General features: G+C 39.7%; 1 protein-coding gene across 5 annotated transcripts in view; it reads right to left on the minus strand.

Moving 5' to 3' along the window:
- POGZ (pogo transposable element derived with ZNF domain) overlaps window positions 1-21140 on the minus strand; it is a 48074-nt gene extending 26934 nt beyond the window's left edge. The window contains exons 1-3 of one of the 5 annotated variants that reach the window (XM_057551698.1): window positions 20936-21140; window positions 4651-4775; window positions 3505-3663 (exon numbers count right to left, since the gene is read on the minus strand). In XM_057551698.1, coding sequence (XP_057407681.1) covers window positions 3505-3663; window positions 4651-4774 — 283 coding nt within the window. In that variant the 5' untranslated portion in view covers window position 4775; window positions 20936-21140. Of the gene's footprint in view, window positions 1-2023; window positions 2071-3504; window positions 3664-4650; window positions 4776-20935 lie in introns of those variants that run through there. The other 4 variants (XM_057551695.1, XM_057551707.1, XM_057551702.1 and 1 more) reach the window with 4 other exon arrangements.
- Window positions 21141-21451: the final 311 nt, after the last annotated feature.

The following is a 21451-nucleotide window of genomic DNA, read 5'->3' on the forward strand; positions in this document are numbered from 1 at the left end:
AATTCATATCATTCACAGCTCAGAATTAAGCAGTGGTTCATTTCACTTCATAATGTTCCTTTCCAATGCAAACATATGATCAGTCAGAACCATACGAATAATTTCTAAATGCTGAGTGGTAGATTCTGAAGAACAGCAAAAATAATAGTAAAAATGTTCTAAAATTTTATTCCTAACACTTCGTTAAAAGAAAAAAGCCTTATTGAGATATAATTCACATACCACACATATTTTATCACCCATTTAAAGTGTACAATTTAGAGGCTTTTAGTATATTCACAAGATTTGTGCAATCATCACCACTATTTAATTCCAGAACATTTTCATCACCTCAAAAAGAAACCTTATACCCATTAGCAGTTATTCCCCATTCTCCTCCCCCCAGCCCTGGTAACCAACAATCTAACTTTCTGTCTCTACACATTTGTCTATTATGGGCATTTCATAATAATGGGGTCATATATGTGGCCTATTTGATATCTATCTATCTATCTATCTATCTTTGGCTGCGTTGGGTCTTCGTTGCTGCGCGCGGGCTTTCTTTAGTTGTGGCGAGCGGGGGCTACTCTTCGTTGCAGTGCACGGGCTTCTCATTGCGGTGGCTTCTCTTGTCGCGGAGCACGGGCTCTGGGCGCACAGGCTTCAGTAGTTCTGGCACTCGGGCTCAGTAGTTGTCGCTCTCGGGCTCTAGAGCGCAGGCTCAGTAGTTGTGGTGCACGGGCTTAGTTAGGGATCGAACCCATGTCGCTTGCACTGGCAGGCAGATTCTTAACTACTGCGCCACCAGGGAAGTCCCACATTTTGCTTATTCATTCAACATCTTAGGTTGTTTCCAATTCTGGGCTATAATGAATAACGCTGGCATTTCAAGAGTATCTGATTTTAGAAAGTCACACAACTGTGTGCTTATCTACGCATAAAAGAAGTTTTGAGCCCCCTTTTTTTTTTGCCCGCACCCCATGGCCTATAGATCTCAGTTCCCTAACCAGGGATTGAACCCGGGCCCTCGGCAGTGAAAGCACGGAGTCCTAACCACTTGACCACCGGGGAACTCCCAGCATGAAAGAATTTTTGGATGAACACACAAGACATACGTAACTGTGGTTACCAGTCTATACCCTTTTTTTTTTTTAAACCATGAATACAGGTTAACATTTTAATTTGAATACTAGAGCTTTCTAAAGTAAATAAAATCCATTTTCATATTTCAAAAAATTTTTGTACACAGGCCACAGGAATCAAGGGTCCATTCAAAGAGAGTAGGTCACATCAGTGTGTCATGAGATGCTCATCATGGGCCTTGGAACACGGGGATCAAAGAAAAATTTAGCTAAACTGGTTGCTAATAGCACTTTGACAGCTTATTTTAAGAGAAACATAGGAAAGTAGTATAATACGGTGGGAAGGCCACAAGTTTTGCAGTCTAAGTAATTCAAATCCAGTTTAGTCACTTACTATTTGACCTTAAGTACATTATTTAGACTCTCCACGCCTTGGTTTCTACATCTGTAAAAATGAGAAAATCTCTAGATAGAGGTTCCTCATCTTTATATATATGAGGGTCACTATAAGTTTAAAAAAATTTTAAGGATTTTCCATGTGATAAAAATTATTTTTTCAGGGACTTCCCTGGTAGTCCAGTGGTTAAGACTCTGAGCTCCCAATACAGGGGGCCTGGGTTCAGTCCCTGGTCGGGGAACTAAGATCCCTCATACTGCAACTAAGCCTGTGCGCTGCAACTACTGAGCCCACGTGCTCTAGAGCCTGCGCATGGCAACTAGGGAGCCCGTGCACCACAACTTCCCACATACCGCAACTAAACCCGCACACCGCACCGAAGAGCCCGTGAGCTGCAACAAAGACCCAGCACAGCCAAAATAAATAAATAAATTAATTAATTAATTTAAAAAATTTTATTTTTTCAGTATCCACTTATGTAGAGCAATCTATTATGGCAATTTGACACTAACAAATTTTAAATGCCTGACCCAGCAATCTCACTTTATATTACAGATATGCTTACACAGCGGGCACAGATACAATGCCTGAGAATGTTCACTGCAGCACTGTCTGTAAACACAAAAAAATGGGATTGTAGTAAATGTCCAACAATAAGGGAGGTAAATGGTTACATCCAACACTAAGAACACCAGGTACACTTCTAATGGAAATGTAAATGGATACAACATTTCTAGATGGCCAATCCAGGAAAAACATTGATCAAAATCCTTAAAAATTGTGATAACCTTTGATCCAACAATTTGACACTTAGAAATGTATTCTCAGAACTATGGATGTGAGAAAAGACAAGAGAGACAAGAGAGACAGAGATGTTCACAATAGCCCTTTAAAGTAATAGTACACTCCTTTACAACCTATTGCTAATAACAGTTAACCAAACAACGGGAGATAGTCATCAAAATGTTACAAAAAGATTTATTAAAATGAGAAGATATTCACTATATATTAAGGAAAAAAAGCAAGTACAATCTGTATGGATCCATTTTTATAAAAAGTGAATCACTGCACATAGCATACAGATGTACATAATAGTACATATATGTACAGAGTAAGTTACAAATAGTTATCTCCAGGTAGTGAGATTACAGTTAAAAATTGTTTTCTTTTTTTTTTTTTACTGTCCACTTTTTCTACAATGCACATATTATCCTTGTATTAATAAAGCTAAAGGAAATAAAATACGTAAAAATAAGTCTTTTACATAGTATGAGTGTGTTTCATGTTTGGTAATTGCAATCATTGTTGCTTTTGTTGTGGTCATCCATGTACAATGCTTGGTGTCAGTCTATTTATCTCTTGTAAAAATAAAATACAGTGTGTGTGTGTGGAAAAAAAAAAAAAAAAAAAAAAGTCTTTTATAGCAATGCAATGATTCTATGAAGGTGCTTATTCTACACATGAATCTTGAGTCATAACTTGCCAGTAACTCACTTTCAGAATGTAGAAACAGTCATCAGAAACGAAACAGAAACCAATACTACGAAACTTCTCTAGTCAATAAACTCATTAAAAAACACTTCTCTTTCACCATTCTTTCAGGTAGACAACAACGCTGTCCTATTTTTCATACCCAGGAACCAATAACCAAATGAATCTGCCAAAGAAAATATGGAACAAGGCTGCTCTCGGACAATTCTTAGCAGACTAGTGGGGCTCTTCTAATTAAAAAATATAAACAATCAAACAACCCCCCCCCCCACATCTCTTTAATAGTTAGGAATTTGGGGCTTACATTTTCTTTCCTAGAAGTTATCAGCAAAAAGAATCAGCTGCCCTCTGACTTGAAGCACTAGCATCGATTCAGCACTAACTCAGAAGGAACAGCACCACTTACTTCCATATCAGAGAATCAGTACTAAATTCACTCCAACACCAGCAGAACCACATCAGTACCTAAAACTGAACAGGTACAGCTGTTCCTAAGACCTTTTTTAGTCTCTCACCCCTCTAGCCCAGGAAGAATTTCCCAATAATCCCACTTACCATTGTTGTTGGCAATTAGTGTGACAAGAGTCTTCTTTGTACTGTCGCTGTTCTGTGCCCCGCTGCTACTAACGGTGGTGGATGTAGACAGGTGCCCAGCAACAGAAGCATGGGCAGCGATGGGCACTGGAGCCGAGACAGGCTGCTGGCTCACAGAAACTGTGGGGAAGGGGAGGCACAGTCACTTGGAGACAGGGACAGATGACACTAAAGGATACTGTTCTAATCTTCTCTTTTCATCTTACTGTGGGTCTCTATACCCAAAAACTTTCCTGCTTTATTCGTAAATCCAACTGTTCATCTGATTTCTCCTATGTGTCCCTCACACCACAAATTAGACACAATGCCTTCTTCTTTGTCTCACATTTCCTGGTTAATTAAGTTAGATTACAAGCTCACTGAACCCGGATTTTACTGTTTTGCTTATATAGCACAAGCAAACCTCTAGAACTCAAAGGCTTATTATCTCCACTACTGGTATTCATAACCATGCATTAGTAAGCCGTCCACAAGACCCTGAACTGTCCTGTTTCAGCCCAAACCAATGCCATCTTCAGTTCTCAAGGCAGGAAAGATAAAAAAATAAAAAGAGCAACAGATACAATTTAGAGGGGAAAAGAACTACCACTCAGTTTCTGAATTCAGGGCAATCTAGAATTTGACCCTGCAACATCACCTTTTTGAAAGAGAAGCTAACAAGCCTAAGTTTGTAAACTGTCCATGGAGGCAGACACGAAGCAAATTCTGCTCAGCTCACAAAGGAAACCAAGTTCAAGTAAAACAAACAAAAAATTCCCCAAGACTATGGGAACCTGTTTTTGACTGGGTATATAAATGAGCACTGACACACACCTTTGCATTCTTGTTCATACATCATTTGGTAAGAGGATTGCTTATGTGTTTGATAAACATTGGTTAATCCAATTCTCAATGTTTTCAATTTATTAAATATAGTGTTTCTAGCTTTATGTACAAGGAAACCAAAGCACTTACAGACCAGAGCATGGGGGAAAAAGGTAGCACCAGTGCCACAGTGAAGCAACCCTGGATTCTTCAAGTCTTCTTCCACCTCACACTTTCTTAACAAAAATGCCATTCAATTCAGTCAATATAACAATGATCTAAGAGCAAAAGAATTTTTGTTACCTGTAGTAGTTTTATCCACTGAATTATAATCCTCAACTACAGAATCCTCAATGACATCACTGATTTTCTGCCATGGCTCCAACTCCTCCTCCTCACATTCCATAAAGAGGTCGGTGTCCGCCATGCTAAAAGAAAAAGAAGATTGAATAAGATATTGACCTCAGAATGGGAGAAATAGTTTTATACAAAATATGGAATCAGATTCCTGAATCTATTGGTAACCTACTCCCTTGTGCTCCCTCTACCATTTCCCCTAACCTCCCCCCATTTCCAAGGTTCCAGAAGTATAACTTTTATTCTTGAAAAAAAAAAAATTAATGTGGAAGAGTCCACAGCAAATTATTTAATAATTAGGGTTATAAAAATGTAATCTATAATACCCAGGGCTGGGATTAGGGTGAGGCGAATCATGCAAGTGGAGGGTCAAATCCTGCTTTATTTAAAATTGATATTTTGCTCATTATGAAATTTTTTGCATTAATATTGAGCTTTAAAAAATGATACATTTGCTGTTTGAGGAAAGCACCCTAGGAACTTGTTCGAAAAACCGGGAAGTTTTGAAGAAAGCGCTAACCATTCTGTCTCTAGACTGCTGTTCTACTGATTCTGGACTTGAGCTGCAACATTTCCAGCCTCCAGCCAACCCTGCTTGCTTCAGACTGGCCCTCACAATCCTAATTGGCAAGGGCCAGTTCCTTAATATCTATCCTGTTCTTACCGTTCTGAACTCAGTGGTTTTCGTATACTGATAGACTCCTTGGTTTGTCTCAAGTCTGAAGTCAAGTGGAGATTCTGTCAGCAACCAAGACCTCTCTGTTCAGTCCTTAATGGGTTTTTCCTCAACTGCATGGCTTGTCCCTATATTTGTGCTACTAAATGTATAAAGGTATATAGTTATACCACCCTCTAAATTTTCTCTAATCATGTAATATATTGTGCAATGTTAAATACATTGCATCCTTAAAGCTGTCTGTCCATTAATCTTTATTTCAAAAATCTGAACAAAGGGCCAGGATATACTTGAGCTCTATGTTTGGTGAAATTTAAATGTAAATAAAATAAAAATAATAGCATAAAAATGATACATTAAAATACTATTTTATCTTGATTACTGAGCCTTTTTGCACTTAAGTGAGAACCTCAGTTGTCACAATCTAATTCCAACCCAACTACTACCTTAAATTCCACCATGATTTTGGGAGTCAGCCTTTAATTTGAAAACACTGCTTAAACACTGCTTAAATTACATTCATCTTTGCAATGCAAACAAAGTTATTATTACTATGCTGTTCTCCAGTATTAGTTGACTAAAGGTCAATTTCTTTGTCTTGGAATGGGAGTAGCATTACTGCTCAATGTTCAAACAAAACTTTTAAGGCAAGGACTCTCGGTGCCCTTAGTATCTCAGAAATTTCTTCACCACACCCCTAAAGCAAAACCAAAACAAAACAACCAACCTAACCTTTGTGTTTAAATAGTTAGGTCCCTACAATTTGATAGTATTAGTTTGCAAGATGCCCAACAGATGGCGTTGTCCCCTTGAAAATTTAAAATATTCCAGCAATGCCGCAGTAAGTTGGCTAGTCAAGTGCCCACAGTTTAATGGGTAAAGTGCTTCATTTGATTCTAACTGGTCTCTTAATATTCTATTTTAATTATTTCTGTGTTCCCAAACCAAAACCACAAAGGAGAGAAGGTATGAGCAGAGTAAGAAAAAGCTCTGAAGTGTCAACTTAAATTTTCTTAGTTTCGTATTTAATTTACATATACAAAAGACAATGCTAGCCAGAAACCAAATTAAAAAGAAGCCAAATCCATATCAAAGGCATTCTTTGAGTAAAGACTACACAACACACTTTTGTATTTTCCAGTCTAGTTCCACTGAAAGAGGTAACATTCTAAACAACTCTTTTCTAACTGCTTAATTTTATACTATTGTTCTTTGCTGTGTAACTTTCTTAGAGCCCACAGCCAACAGACAATTAATACATACTATCAAACATCCAGCAGAATGAATATAAACTGTGGATAACCTCTGCAGATGGTTTTCAAGGACCTTCTTTCAGCTGTGACCAGCTGCAAGCAAACTCTCCATACATACGTTGAGCAATCTGTAGAAAACTTTCCTTGGGAATAAGCAGAGCTATCTGAATGCAAATTGTGGTTTTCAATGTCACGCTTATGAATATTTTAATAGCACATCCAAAGGCTGGTCTTTTACCTCAACTATTTATAGTATCATAAGAGACTGAGTTCATGTTTTATCCTGTCAAACAATGAAGATTAATAATGAAAGATTCTTCCATCTGACGGGAGTCAAATTATGTTATTCCTACCATGAACAAGGTATTCTAAGAAACAGAGTGGAAAAGGCAGATGTGAAACAATGGCAAAGAAGAATGTTTATGTCCTAACTACTTTTTACCAAGTGAGAAAGAAAAGTAACTCCTCAGATATAAGCTCTGCCAAGACAACCAATGTAAATTAAAAGATTCAAAATGGAAAGAAAATTACACTTAGAAAATATTTTTCAAGGTTTTTACAAGGGAGAAGACAGTTAACCAACAAGGTCTGACAACTCAGAAAATAATGAATCGGCTGACTCAGCATATTTTATGACTCACACCAAAATATCTCTGAAAGACACTGAAAACAAGTTTTCCAAATAGTCCTTATTTCTGATCTAGACTCTTCTATCTCAGAATGTGATCATTCCTTTCATTTCAGCATCTATAGCTCAGGGTCGAAAAATTAACTCTGTTGAAAAGATGGGCCATGCCACAATAGAGGTATCAACCTGAATTAAATTCCTTGTAAACTTTAAAAATGAAAAATGCAAATTTAGCACCCTTCAGTAGTTTTCCAGCTATCAAAAAGGAATCTTCGGGCTTCCCTGGTGGCGCAGTGGTTGACTGCCTGCCAATGCAGGGGAGACGGGTTCGAGCCCTGGTCTGGGAAGATCCCACATGCCGCGGAGCAACTGGGCCCGTGAGCCACAACTACTGAGCCTGTGCGTCTGGAGCTTGTGCTCCGCAACAAGAGAGGCCGCGATAATGAGAGGCCCGCGCACCGCGATGAAGAGTGGCCCCCACTTGCCACAACTGGAGGGGGCCCTCGCACAGAAACGAAGACCCAACACAGCCATGAATAAATAAATAAATAAATTAATTAATTTAAAAAAAGGACTCTTCGTTAATATAATGAAATGCTATATTTAATATCTCTACCAAGACGCTCAAGGAACACCATCATTCTCTGCGGTATTCCAAGTGATCCATGGCCTATAACCACCTTTCAACTATTTTTGATCAAAGAAGACAGGAATTACTAAATATGTAGTACTAAAGTATATAAATCTTCCCAAACTATCAGTCTACTCATGTTTAACTTCTTTCTACACCAAACCTTCAACTTAATTTCTCACAAGAAAAAAAAACTCTGGAATTTTCCCCTCTCTTCCCTATTATTTTGCTATAAAGGATAAACGTACTCATGGGCTTGGAATACATCTCACATGCAAAAACAAACAGTGACTTCCCTGGTGGTCCAGTGGTTAAGAATCCGCCTGCCAATGCAGGGTTCGGGTCCTGGTCCGGGAAGATCCCACATGCCGCGGAGCAACTAAGCCTGTGCGCCACAACTACTGAGCCTGCACTCTAGAACCCGTGAGCCACAACTACTGAGCCCGCGTGCCACAACTACTGAAGCCCGCGTACCTAAAGCCTGTGCTCCGCAACAAGAGAAGCCACCGCAATGAGAAGCCCACGCACCGCAATGAAGAGTAGCCCCCGCTCATAGCAACTAGAGAAAGCCTACACGCAGCAACGAAGACCCAACACAGCCAAAAATAAAATAAATAAATTTATAAAAAAGAAAAAAAAGAATCCGCCTTCCAATGTAGGGGACGCGGGTTCGATTCCTGGTCAGGGTACTAAGATCCCACATGCCACAAGGCAACTAAGCCCGCAGCTGCAACTACTAAGCCTGCATGCTCTAGAGCCCGTGCGCCACAACTACTGAGCCTGCACACTCTAGAGCCCGCACACCACAACTAGAGAGAAACTTGTAGGCCACAAGGAAAGATCCCACATACTGCAACTAAGTCCAGACGCAGCCAAATAAAAAAATAAATAAATAACAAAACCAAAAAACTTACATTGAGCTTCAATCCTTACTCAATTTTGGGACATTTTCATTTCTTCTGAAAAAGTGCCAGGTAAAAACCTGAATTTCAGAAATTAAAGGCCAGCACATAGGGAACACCATGCTACATCAAGAGAAAAACTTGCACAGGTAGTAAATTTGAGAATCATATACTGTAACCAAGTAAAGGGGCAAACTTTCATCATATTACAACTATGAATCTCTGAATCAAGACTGTAGTGATTCCTTTTCTGCTATTCTTAAAATGAGATATCAATTTTAATTATATACAAGAGTAGGGAATTCCCTGGCAGTCCAGTGGTTAGGACTCCATGCTTCCACTTCAGGGAGCCTGGGTTTGATCCTTGATTGGGGCCAAAAGAAAAAATTATATACAAGAGTAGACATGTATCCATCACCCAGCTTCAAAAATTATCAACCAATCTTGTTTCATCTATGCCCTCTCTCCTTCATATTATTTTGAAACTAATCTCTAATATCATATTTATAAATATTTTATTATGTAGCTCTAAAAGATAAGGACTTGAAAAGATCATGTGCCAAAAAAAAAAAAAAAAAAATCATAGAGAATTCCTTGGTCATTCAGTGGTTAGGACGCGGTGCTTTCACTGCTGGGGCTGGGTCTGATCCCTGGTTGGGGAACTGAGATCCCACAAGCTGCATGGCCAAATTTTAAAATAAATAAATAGATAAATCATAGTACCATTAATATGCCTAAAAGATTTATAGTCTCTTAATATCAAATATCTAGTCAACACTGAAATCTCAGATTCTCTCAAACGCCATATTTCTTTTTAAATTTATTTTATATTGGAATATAGCTAATTTACAATACTGTGTTAGTTTCAGGTGTACAGCAGTGATTCAGTTATACATATTCATATATCCATTTTTTTTCAGATTCTTTTCCCATATAGGTTATTACAGAATACTGAGTAGAGTTTCCTGTGCTATATAGTAGGTCTTTGTTGATTATCTGTTTTATATATAGTAGTGTGTATATGTTAATCCCAAACTCCTAATTTATCCCTCCCCCCACCTTTCCCCTTTGGTAACCAAAAATTTGTTCTTGAAGTCTGTGAGTCTGCTTCTGTTTTGTAAATAAGTTCATTTGTAACATTTTTTAGATTCCACAAATAAGTGATATCACATATTTGTCTTTCTCTGTCTTACTTCACTTAGTATGATAATCTCTAGGTCCATGCATGTTGCTGCAAATGGCATTATTTCGTTCTTTTTTTATGGCTGAGTAATATTCCATTGTATATATGTACCACATCTTCTTTACCCATTCCTCTGTTGATAGACATTTAGGTTGCTTCGATGTCTTAACTAAATACCGTATTTCTTAAAGTTTGTTTGGTTTAGATTCAAATAAGGTCCACATATTATGATTATTTGATAAGTTTCTTAGGTCTCTTTTAATTTATAGATCTTCCTTCATCTTCCCCCCCCCCCTGTAATTTATTTGTTGAAGAACCAGGTCACCTCTTGCAGTTTCTACAATCTGGATATTGTTGATTACATACACATGGCATTTAATATATGCCTCTGGCCTCTGTATATCCTGAAATTGATAGCTGTATCTAGAGACATGATTAGATACAGGTTTAACATTTTTCTCCCCCAAGACTACTCACAAGGGCAGGATTTTCTTCCATCAGGAATCCTTCCATCCAGGCTCAATGCCTAGAACTAGTCATTCTAAATCTATCATTCCCTTTTATTAACTGAAACACCTTGATTTAAAAAAAAAACAAAACGTATCTACTATTTGGTTACCCAGTGGTGCAGTTCATACAGTAAAAGTCTCGACTCTTTCCATCTTGCTTCTTTCCCTTTATTTACCAGTTTTCAAAATAATGATCTGTTTCACTAGCATTTCCTCAAAGTGACCAATGAGCTTGTTCTTTTATAATTAATTAATTAATTAATTAATTTTATTTTTGGCTATGTTGGGTCTTTGTTGCTGCACACGGCTTTCTCTAGTTGCGGTGAGCCGGGGCTACTCTTCGTCATGGTGCACGGACTTCTTGCGGTGGCTTCTCTTGTTGCAGAGCACGGGCTCTAGGCACACAGGCTTCAGCAGCTGTGGCATGCAGGCTCAGTAGTTGTGGCAGACGCGCTTAGTTGCTCTGTGGCATGTGGTATCCTCCCGGACCAGGGCTTGAACCCGTGTCCCCTGCATTGGCAGGCGGATTCTTAACCACTGCACCACCAGGGAAGTCCAATAAGCTTGTTCTTAAACTATCATTATATCACATCATATGACATATCAATTTAAACATATTTGATATGTTTTGATCCACTGCAGCTATCCTTATTGATACTCAAAGTGTCCTATTTTGGCTACTGGGAACTTCTCAGTTAGCTCCTGAGTCCTTCTGACACAACCCTTGTGTTTGATAAAATCCTGGCTATAAGTTTTAGGCTCATCTCATACATTCTTGCCCCAGACCTAGAATCAGCCATTTCTCTAAGGAGCCCTGATTTCTTTTGGTGTGGAATGACATTCCAAGATCGCAGTCTAGATGCTAGTGACTTTTCTGCTCATTTAAAAAAAAAAAAATGTATTTATTTGGCTGCATCGGGTCTTAGTTGCGGCACGCGGGATCTTTCGTTGCGGTGCGTGGGCTTCTCTCTAGTTGTGGCGCGCGGGCTCTAGAGTGTGTGGGCTCAGTAGCCGCGGCACATGGGCTCTCTAGCTGTGATGCACGCAGGCTCTAGAGTGCACATGCTTAGTTGCTCTGCAGCATGTGGGATCTTAGTTCCCAGACCAGGGATCGAACCCATGTCCCATGCATCGGAAGGCGGACTCTTAACCACTGGACCACCAGGGATGTCCCTCTGCTCATTTTAAACATAAAATTATCTCCATATCAACCCCCAACTATTAGTCAGCTACCTTCAATTTCACTTCTATGTCATTTGGCAGAAAAATTCCAAATCTACAAATAAGACTTGTCTTAGAAACTGAAAACAAATTTCTATTTTCTCCTGAGATTCTTACTTGAGATGTTTCAATCTTTTAAACTTTATTAACTAATTCTCATTACTTCCACTCTTTTTCCAACCTTTCCCTTCCCCTAACAAGTTGCCTACATCATTTTCCTCACTGGCAGAATTTACATATAGTTAAAAAAAATTTTTTTAAGAACAATCAAAGATTAACAAAGAGGACACATGTAGTTTAACCAAGCCCTTTAGCAAGTAACTTTTTTTGAGGCTGCCTTCATTACCTTAACATAATCATCTATGTTTTGTTGCATTTTTCAGTAGTTTGTTCATTTTTTATTACTGAGTAGTGTGCTCCATTTATGGATAAACTATCCATCCACATGTTGACAGATAGTTGTTTTCAATTTTTCAGGCTATTATGAATAAACCTGCTATGAACATTTGGGCACAAGTCTTTGTATGTGCATATGTTTTCATTATTTTGGATAAATAACTAGGAGAGGAATTTCTGGGCCATAGGGTAAGTGTATGTTTAACTTCCAAAGAAATGGCGAATTTTCCAAACACTAGCCTAAGTAGCTTCTGACTTACCCAATTTACAAGTCCTGCAGAGATGGTCTTGTAACTTACTATCTATCTACCTATTTATTGCCACGCCACAGGGCATGCGAGATCTTAGTTCCCTGACCAGGGATCGAACCCACGTCCTCTGCATTGGAAGCATGGAGTCTTAACCATTGGACTGCCAGGGAAGTCCCCGTAACATACTTCATAATGTAGGGTTGCTTAGCTCCTATGACTCCTAGTTTGGGGCCCTCAGTTGATACTCTGAAACAACAGGAACATTCATATTTAACTAACGTATAAGATACTCAATTTAACATTCTTGCCTTAACTACTAGACTGAAATATTTGAGAAGGCAGGAACCATGTCTTTCTTATTTATTTATTAAACTGAAGTACAACTGATTTACAATGTTGTGTCAGTAAAGTGATTCAGTTATACATACATATATATAAAATATATAATACATATGTATGTAATATACATATGTATAATATATATATATTCTTTTTCAGATTCTTTTCCCTTACAGGTTATTACAAAATATTAAATATAGTCCCCAGTAACTATTTTTTTAAAGACTGTCTTTTCTTGAATGCCAAGATATAAACAGATCACCTTAAAGGTATCAAATTTCTCAACTACTCCTAACAAAAACTTTACCCATAACACATAGCTAATAAGGTTCTTTTCCAAGCAAACTGGGAGGTGGGAGGGGGATGAGATAAAGCAAAAGACCTACACCTTACAAATGAAGAGCTCATTTCTAGCTTCAATAAAATTTCCAATAGAGCTAAAAAATGTCATCATATTCCAGTGTTCTCCAACATATACTAAGCACAGTCCAAGCTGTGCAGCATATCTGCAGAAGGGAACTGTGTTCCACGGCTGTACATAGGTTATATAAAGGGAAACCTAGATCATTAAGGAATCCACATATGCCAGTGGCTTTTATCCAACTCAGTAATACTCAAACAGGGATAATCTGCCCCCAGAAGACATACAGCAATGTCTGGAGACATTTTCGGTAGTCATAACTAGGAGTGGGGTTGGGGAAGGGTGCTACTGGCATCTATCTAGTGGCAAGTGGCCAGGGGTGCTACTAAACATCCTACAATGCATGAGACAGATGGGGACTTATCTGGCACAAAATGTTAATAGTGCCAAGATTGAGAAACCCTGATCAAACTGAATCCATGTTCTGAAGGGGAAAATTTTTTTTAAAAATCATCCCACGTTCTATGCATAAAGAACTCTCATTTCTTTTTTTTTTAATTGAAGTATAGTTGACTTACAATGTTATGTTAATTTTCTCATTTCTTTTTAAAATAATTTATCCTCTCTGCAACAGAAGAGATGAGAACAAGATCCCTATGAATTGTTCAAATGGTTACATCTTAACACAGTAAAAACATTTTTATAAAACTCATATACATCTAGTTTGTTTCACCCTATAATGATCTACCTGTGAAACTTGTTGCTGCCTAAGTACGTAATTTCTCCTTATAAAACTTAAGCATTATGATGTTAATTCTGTAAATCTATGGTTACTATCAGTATTAACTGGTAAATAATCTTTGTGAAAATAATTTCCCAAAGTCCCAAAATCTCCATTTCTAAAATTTCTGGTTGTGCCCTTTACTATTCCTCTGTGGGTTGCTTTTGCTAAATATATCAGCTCTTATTGCCTCTTCAACTTTCCAGAGAGCAGTGAACCAAAATGACACGATGCAAACTTATTTCTGCGGTCCTTCTCAAAGTCCTATTGTTATGCTTGAACTTAAAATTACGGAAGTAGCTCTATGTCTCAAAGCCAAAAGTTAAGACAGTAATAAGTTTAAATAGAAAAATGTTAGTCAATAATCCAAACTCTGTCATCAGCTGTTTGGTCTGTGGCTTGTTCTTTTGTAAACAAACAAACAAAAGCTATTGACAATAATGTTTAACCTGAATCAAATCAAGCACTTAAATTTAACTTCCAGTTTTTAGGAAACACAGCAGTAGAGGAATAAGTTAAGTAGCACCTCAAGGAAATAATGAGATAAATCCAAAAAGTGGGACATTCTAAAAGGAAATAACCAGACAAGTACAGAATATGGAATATTTTATAAAACTACTAACAGTTTAAAAATGTCAATCTCACACACACATGTATACATGAATGCCCACACACAGAGTGAGAAGACTAAACCAGACTGAAAGAAACTAAAGCGATATAACAAAAGGCAACATGTAAACCTTTACTGGATTCTGGTTCATAAAAAAGCTATAAATGACATATTGGGGAGAACTGGAACATTTGAATATAGACTAGATACGATGATATTTGGAAATGATTTTTAATTTTCTTAGAAAGAATAGTGGTATTAGAGTTATGTAGGAGAACGTATTTATTCTTAGCAAATGCATGAAGTGTTCAGTGGAAGTATCATGACTGTGACTTTCAGGTGGTGCAGCAAATATATATTTTGGCGTTTTCTTACAGACGTCAAATATGCCAACATTAAAAATGGTTGTGTCGGGGGCTTCCCTGGTGGTGCAGTGGTTGAGAGTCTGCCTGCCAATGCAGGGGAGGCGGGTTCGAGCCCTGGTCTGGGAAGATCCCACATGCCGCGGAGCAACTGGGCCCGTGAGCCACAATTACTGAGCCTGCGCGTCTGGAGCCTGTGCTCCGCAACAAGAGAGGCCGCGATAGTGAGAGGCCCGCGCACCGCGATGAAGAGTGGCCCCCGCTTGCCACAACTAGAGAAAGCCCTCGCACAGCAACAAAGACCCAACACAGCCAGAAATGAATAAATAAATAAATAAATTTATTAAAAAAAAAAAAAAAGGTTGTGTCGGGACTTCCCTGATGGCGCCGTGGTTAAGAATCCATCTGCCAATCCAGGGGATGTGGGTTGGAGCCCTGGTCCGGAAAGATCCCACATGCCGCGGAGCAAGTGCACCACAACTACTGAGTCTGTGCTCTAGAGCCTACGAGCCATAAGTACTGAAGCCCGTGCGCCTAGAGCCTGTGCTCCGCAACAAGAGAAGCCCAAGCTCCGCAGTGAAGAGTAGCCCCCGCTCACCACAACTAGAGAAAGCCCGCACACAGCAATGAAGACCCAACGCAGCCAAAAATAAATAAATGGATAAATTTATGAAAAAAAAATCATTGTGTCTAGGTGGTGGGTTCATTGTAGATACTCCTTGTAGTACTCTTTCACCTTTTTTACATGCATGAAATTTTCTTAAAATAAAAAGTTGGGATCAGATGAACAAGGTCTGAGAATCTAACATAAAGTATGGTGGCTATACTTGATAACACTATAATTGAGATTTGCTAAAAGAGTAGAGTTCACATACACACAAGATAAATATGTGAGGTGATGGATGTGTTAATTAACTGAATGGGGGGAATCCTTTCACAATATTTATGTATATGAAATCACCATGATGTACAGTTTAACATTATACAATTTTATACGTCAATTACACCTCAATAACGCTGAAATTTAAAAAGAAAAAAGAAAAAAGTAACAGGGGAAAACTACCTACTCATATCTTGGTTGTGATATTTTGTTCTACTATATTCTGCCATTTTCTTTTTGCCATTTACCAAATCAAACTGGTAGCCTCTTGGGTTGAATTTTCTGTAAACTCGTTCTCATTTCTAGGAGCAATTTTCACATAGATTATATATACACATTTCTAAAGATGTTGCACAATAATTAAATGTTAGAAAAAATAAATCGAAGTTGAGTTATACAGGTTACCAAGGAGGTACTGTAAGATGACATGAACACTGCCGTCTTCCGTTAATCAACGCATCATGATTATCTGACATCTTGGTAACCTATCTGGTTTCTGTATTTTGTAGCAGTAATTACACTGGTAATATGATTTTCGTGCACTCAGTAGGTTTTACTCAACACTGCAACTCACACAGGACTATTAGTGATTCCCACAGTCTTTAAGTCTTTGGCATTCATCTTTCCATCCATAATATGGGTGTACCAGATACATACCGTTCTAGGGAGGACTGAATTGTATCTTAAATGCCGGCAAATATGGTAGTCTACCTTATACTCAGGTCCTATAAAATCAGCTAGTCAGTAAAAGCCTACATAACTGAAAAGCAAGATACAAAGAGACCCTTTATACAATCTTATTTAAAAGCGGCAAAAAGAATCCCTCAGTTACAACTGTCAGTCTACTTCTGAAGTATTTAATGGGCAGAAATGTCTACCTATCTTCACCTCAAATAAGATTAGGAAAACATGTTTTCTACCAAAACTCTCCAGACAGATTTGGCTCTTGAAGCATTGAATTCCTTTAATTTGTCTGGTTCTTTTATAGCTCTAAAGTAAACTCCAGGAATGAAGAATTCAGTATCTAACATTTTCAATTCACTGCTAGCGCATACCCACCCATAAATCAAGATAAAAAGAACATTTGAAACAGAAAAAATGTCTTAAACAAAAAATTTAAGAATACCACTCTCTTGCTCCTGAGTGAGAAATAAACAATAATAATCCTCAAAACAGTCAGTATTCAAGTTACTTCAATTTTTGACTTTAAAAGGGATTAATTCCAGAAAACCTACAGGGCTGAATACTTAGTATGGCTATAAAACTAATTATTGTTAAACTTGTAATAAGAAGCGTTTATTTCCCCAGTCTTCCGCATGGCCCATTTTGTCCCTCACAGGAACTGCTGTAGAACCTCACATATAATATTCACAATGGGTTCTTAAGTAGTCTTAATAATCTGCCTAAAATTCGCAAACTTAAAATACTTTCCACTTATCTGGCAGCAAATCTCCTATCAAGAAGGACCCAAATATATTCATTATGGGCTCTTTACTAAAACAACTAAAGTGAGCAGTTAAGTTTCCTATTTTTAAAGGGTACAATATTCAGTTCTTCTCCCAAGAAAAGTTCTTCACTGATAGTTGTATGTTGTCTAAATTCCATTTCTACTCAATTTCATTTAACTCTGCCAAATACTAGCAAAACATTAGTCCTTTCTCCTCTCCTCCGGAGTTACATGTAAAAATACGTTTTTGTGAATATGGCTTATTATCACAAACCAGATTGCCAAAGAATCTATCAAAGTCTTACCATACTGATATTATGACAAAGATACCACCAGCTCTAGGGTTTGTAATTTAAATCAGAAATCTCCACTTTCAACAAAAACACATATATATGGAGAATAAAGACTGAAACATTATCTGGAATACACTTTATTTTACTATGATATAGTAACAGGCATTATTATGCACTTTACATTCATTATTACAATTAATTCTCACTATATACCCTAAGTAATACATTTTACAGATGAGGTCAAAACGAGGTTTAGAGAGTAACTTGCCCTAGGTTACAGCTGGTTTGAATCCTGGCTGGGATATTTACTAAGCTTTTTTTGCTCTGGAATTCTTCCCCAAGTCACTGCCTCTTCCATTATTAAGTCCAACATTTCTGAATTCTCCGGAAGTTTCTATACGGAGACAGATTTGGATGATCTCAGGAGCAGAAGGATAGGACAGACCCAGTTTTTGGTCTCGGGACCCCTTTACATTCTTAAAATTATTAAGGATCCCAAAGAGCTTTTTTTTATGTGGACTTTACCTTTTGATATTTACATTAGAAATTAAAACGTAAAAAATGTAAATACTTATCAGTATATTCAAAAACAAACCCATTACATGTTAACCTAAATAACACTTTCAATTAAAAATTACTATTTTTCCCCCAAAGAGTGAAATAATGTTTTACGTTTTTGCAAATCTTTCATGTCTAGGTTAATAGAAGAGTTTGATTCTCCTAACTGCTTCTGCATTGAGTCTGTGGTTCTATGTTGTTTTGGTTAAGTATATAACGAAGATCTGCTGTCACACAGATAGAAAAAGGGAAAAGTATCCTAAAAACCTTTTCAGATAGTTTGTATATTGATATAGTACTAAAACTAGACAAATGATAGTTTCTTAAAGGATAATTGCATCTTGGAATCTGAAACCCTATCAATGAATGTTATGTTAAAATCCATTGATGTACCTTAAATTTTGAAATGATTTCTTACTCATGGTGACTTTCAAACATCATGCAATGGTCATTTGGAAAATACAGATTTACTGAATTACGCCTATCTTCCAACTGTTGACACATTTCATCATACAAAATTAAAAAAAAAATCATAATCATTAAAACTGACGTTATAAGAAAAGTCAAGTACCAGGAAGTTAAGCTTGAGATATCAACTTTTTAAAAATTCTAATTTTCACTCTCAAATTTTTATCACTGGGAACAAATACTGTCAATTGTTTTCCTTGAAGTGACAAGCTCACACTTTTTTCAAGAAAACATCCGCAAACACTTAAGTGTTAAAAACTGTAGTTTATCAGTCGTTCTTTCAAGTAAAAATGCTGTTCCAGGAAACAAGCAACTCAGAACTATATCTCACAAATGCCTTTCCTTATGACCAAGACCTACCTCAGCAAGCAGTGTAAGTGCTTCAGGCACACTTCCCATTTGGTCATAGATTCTCTTTTTTTTTTTCACACACACACACTGTATTTTATTTTTACAAGAGATAAATAGACTGACACCAGGCATTGTACATGGATGGTCATAGATTCTTATAAATTAAAAAGACATGTACTAAAAGGTTGAAATTTAATAAAACTAATTATTTTTACTGCTTCATCAAAGACATTCTCAAGTAAGTATAGAGTTTCCTGCAGTCGTTTTATTAAGTGTTGCTTTTGGATCATAAGTGCAGATGTCAGTGAAAAAGATAAAGTGTCTCAGTATTATTTTGAAAACAGTTATGACCTCGAAGCTCTCCTGAATGGGCCTGAGGGGATCCCCAGGGGTCAGCAGACCACATTTTGGGAACTGCTTTTCTAGATTATACCACTGGTTCAAGGTGGGGGTGGAAACTAACAAAATTCTGTTCATCCCAAGAGTCTTCATTCTGTTAGTTCCTTTAGTTTGAGATACATCAGCATAGCTGGTACACTGTAACCATAATATACGAAAGGGGAAGGAAATCAAGGGCATAGATTGCCACTTAAGTGTTCAAAGATTATAGTTTGAGCACCTTTATGCTGGATCAATAACTCTCAATATGGTGGTTACCTTAATCAGTCTCAGCTGAAGGACTGCAGATTAAAAATGTAGAGATGATACCCCTCTCCCCATCCCATCCAAAAAAGCTTGGGGATGAGGCCCCCCAAACCGCACTTTTAGAGATCTTCAAGGTACTTTTTATGCACCGCGAAGTTAAGAACGATTGTGCTAAGTAGTTCAAAGCCCAATTCCCAGTTCCAAAAGCAAGGGGTCTCAAAATTCAATGTCGTTCGCCAAGAAGCAGCCCCCCGGCCCTGCCGTTTCCCTTCATCTAGATGGGAAAATTCCTTTGAAAGTGAAATTGTACTTCTGTGGGGTTTTGAGCTGCGGTGGGAGGTCTCTAAAAGAGTGCAGAAGGCTGGGCCACAGACTGCAACAGACTGATGGCTGTTCCGATAGGACACCTGTACCTCAATTTCCATCTCGAAAAAGAGATTTGGGCTAAACGACTTACTCTTTCCAGCTCTACCTTTTTCTGAGCTGAAAACATCCAAGACAATGAGAGAAACGTCCAGTATTATTAACAATTTGAGGGAATCCCGCGTCTGACAGAAGAGGAAATTAGGACAACTCGCAGAATGGAGAGAAAGCAGGTGGATCAACGACATCACTCTTTTTCAGAAGGTGCTAAGAATCTAGAGAAAATAGTCCCTGGGATAAACATGGCGCCCACCGCGGCAGGATATAACCATACGAAAATAAAGCTTTTTTCCGCCACATCCCATTTTATAAATCACGGCGCCACCCCAAAATTTTAGAGCCGGGGGAGGAGACTTTGTAAACTGCGGTGCACTAAGGCTTCGGGTGTACTATACGCCCGAGCGGGGATTACATAACGCAAGGGAGAGACTAAGCAATCACTCATTTCCCTCCTCGCGCTCAAAAAGAGCGCCCCACTCGTTCCCCGGCGGGGGTGGCGCGGGGACGGCCGAGCACCATCCCCACCCCCGGGGGACGTCGGCCCACCGCCCCTCCCGCCCGCCTCCCCTGCGCGGCCTCGCCCTCCCCTCCCGCCGCGCCCCGCCGTCTCGCCGCCGCCCGCGCCCCCGCCTCTTCCCCAGCGGGCCGCCGCCCGCGCCCGCGCCCGCCCACTCCTCCGAGACGCCTCGCGCCGGGTGTGCGTGTGGACGTCGGGTGTGTGCGGGGCCGTGGACCGCGAGTGCGCGCGCGCGCGCCGCTGTGGGCGCCGGGGGCGACCGGCAGGCAGACAGGGGCCTGCCCGGCCCGCCGCGCGGCTCCCGGGGTGCACGCACTCACACACGCGCTCGCGCGCCGCACCCCACGCCCGCCGCCGCCGCCACGGGCCGCGCCGCCACGCGAGGGGGGCGGGGGCGCGCGCCACCGGGCCCCCGCCCCCACCCCTCGCGCTCCCGCCCCATCCCCCTCTCATTGTCTCGCCTCGGAACGCCTCGCCGAACGAAAAGATAACGGAACCCCCGGGAGAAGGGGGGTGGGGAGAGAGAAAGCTCGCTCGCTCACTCACCTCCCGTGGTCGTCGCCGCCGGTAGTCTGACCCGAGGAAGGCGCCGTCGCCTTAAAGGGACCTTGCACCCGGCGCCGGCAGAAGGGGGTGGGAGCAGGGGAGGGGACGGGGGCTTGGGGGGAGACGGAGAAGAGGGAACCGTTGAAAGCTCGTCTCCCCGAGGGTGAAAGGAAACCTCCCTCGGGTTCGAGTGATTTGGGGTGGATTTTTTTCCCGAGGGGGGCGGGGGGGCCCCGAGGGAGGGGGGCGGGGGGGCCAAGGAATGCGGCTCCGTGTACGGGAGCTGGCGCGGGGGAGAGAGACGCTGACTCCCCCCACCGACCCTCTCGCCCCGCGGAGGGATACGGCTCGTCACTTCCGCCCTCCCCCTTTCGTGGTTTTTCAATTGGTTGGAGCGCGTCGCACGTCATGTGCTCATCCTAACCCCTGCCCGGGCTTCTTTTCCAGTCAAGTTTGTCTGGGCCTGCAAATAAATAAATAAATAAATAAATAATTTTTAAAAATGAAATGAAAAAT

The sequence above is a fragment of the Balaenoptera acutorostrata genome, chromosome 1, assembly GCF_949987535.1.
Source record: "Balaenoptera acutorostrata chromosome 1, mBalAcu1.1, whole genome shotgun sequence".
NCBI classification, from domain to species: Eukaryota; Metazoa; Chordata; class Mammalia; order Artiodactyla; family Balaenopteridae; genus Balaenoptera; species Balaenoptera acutorostrata.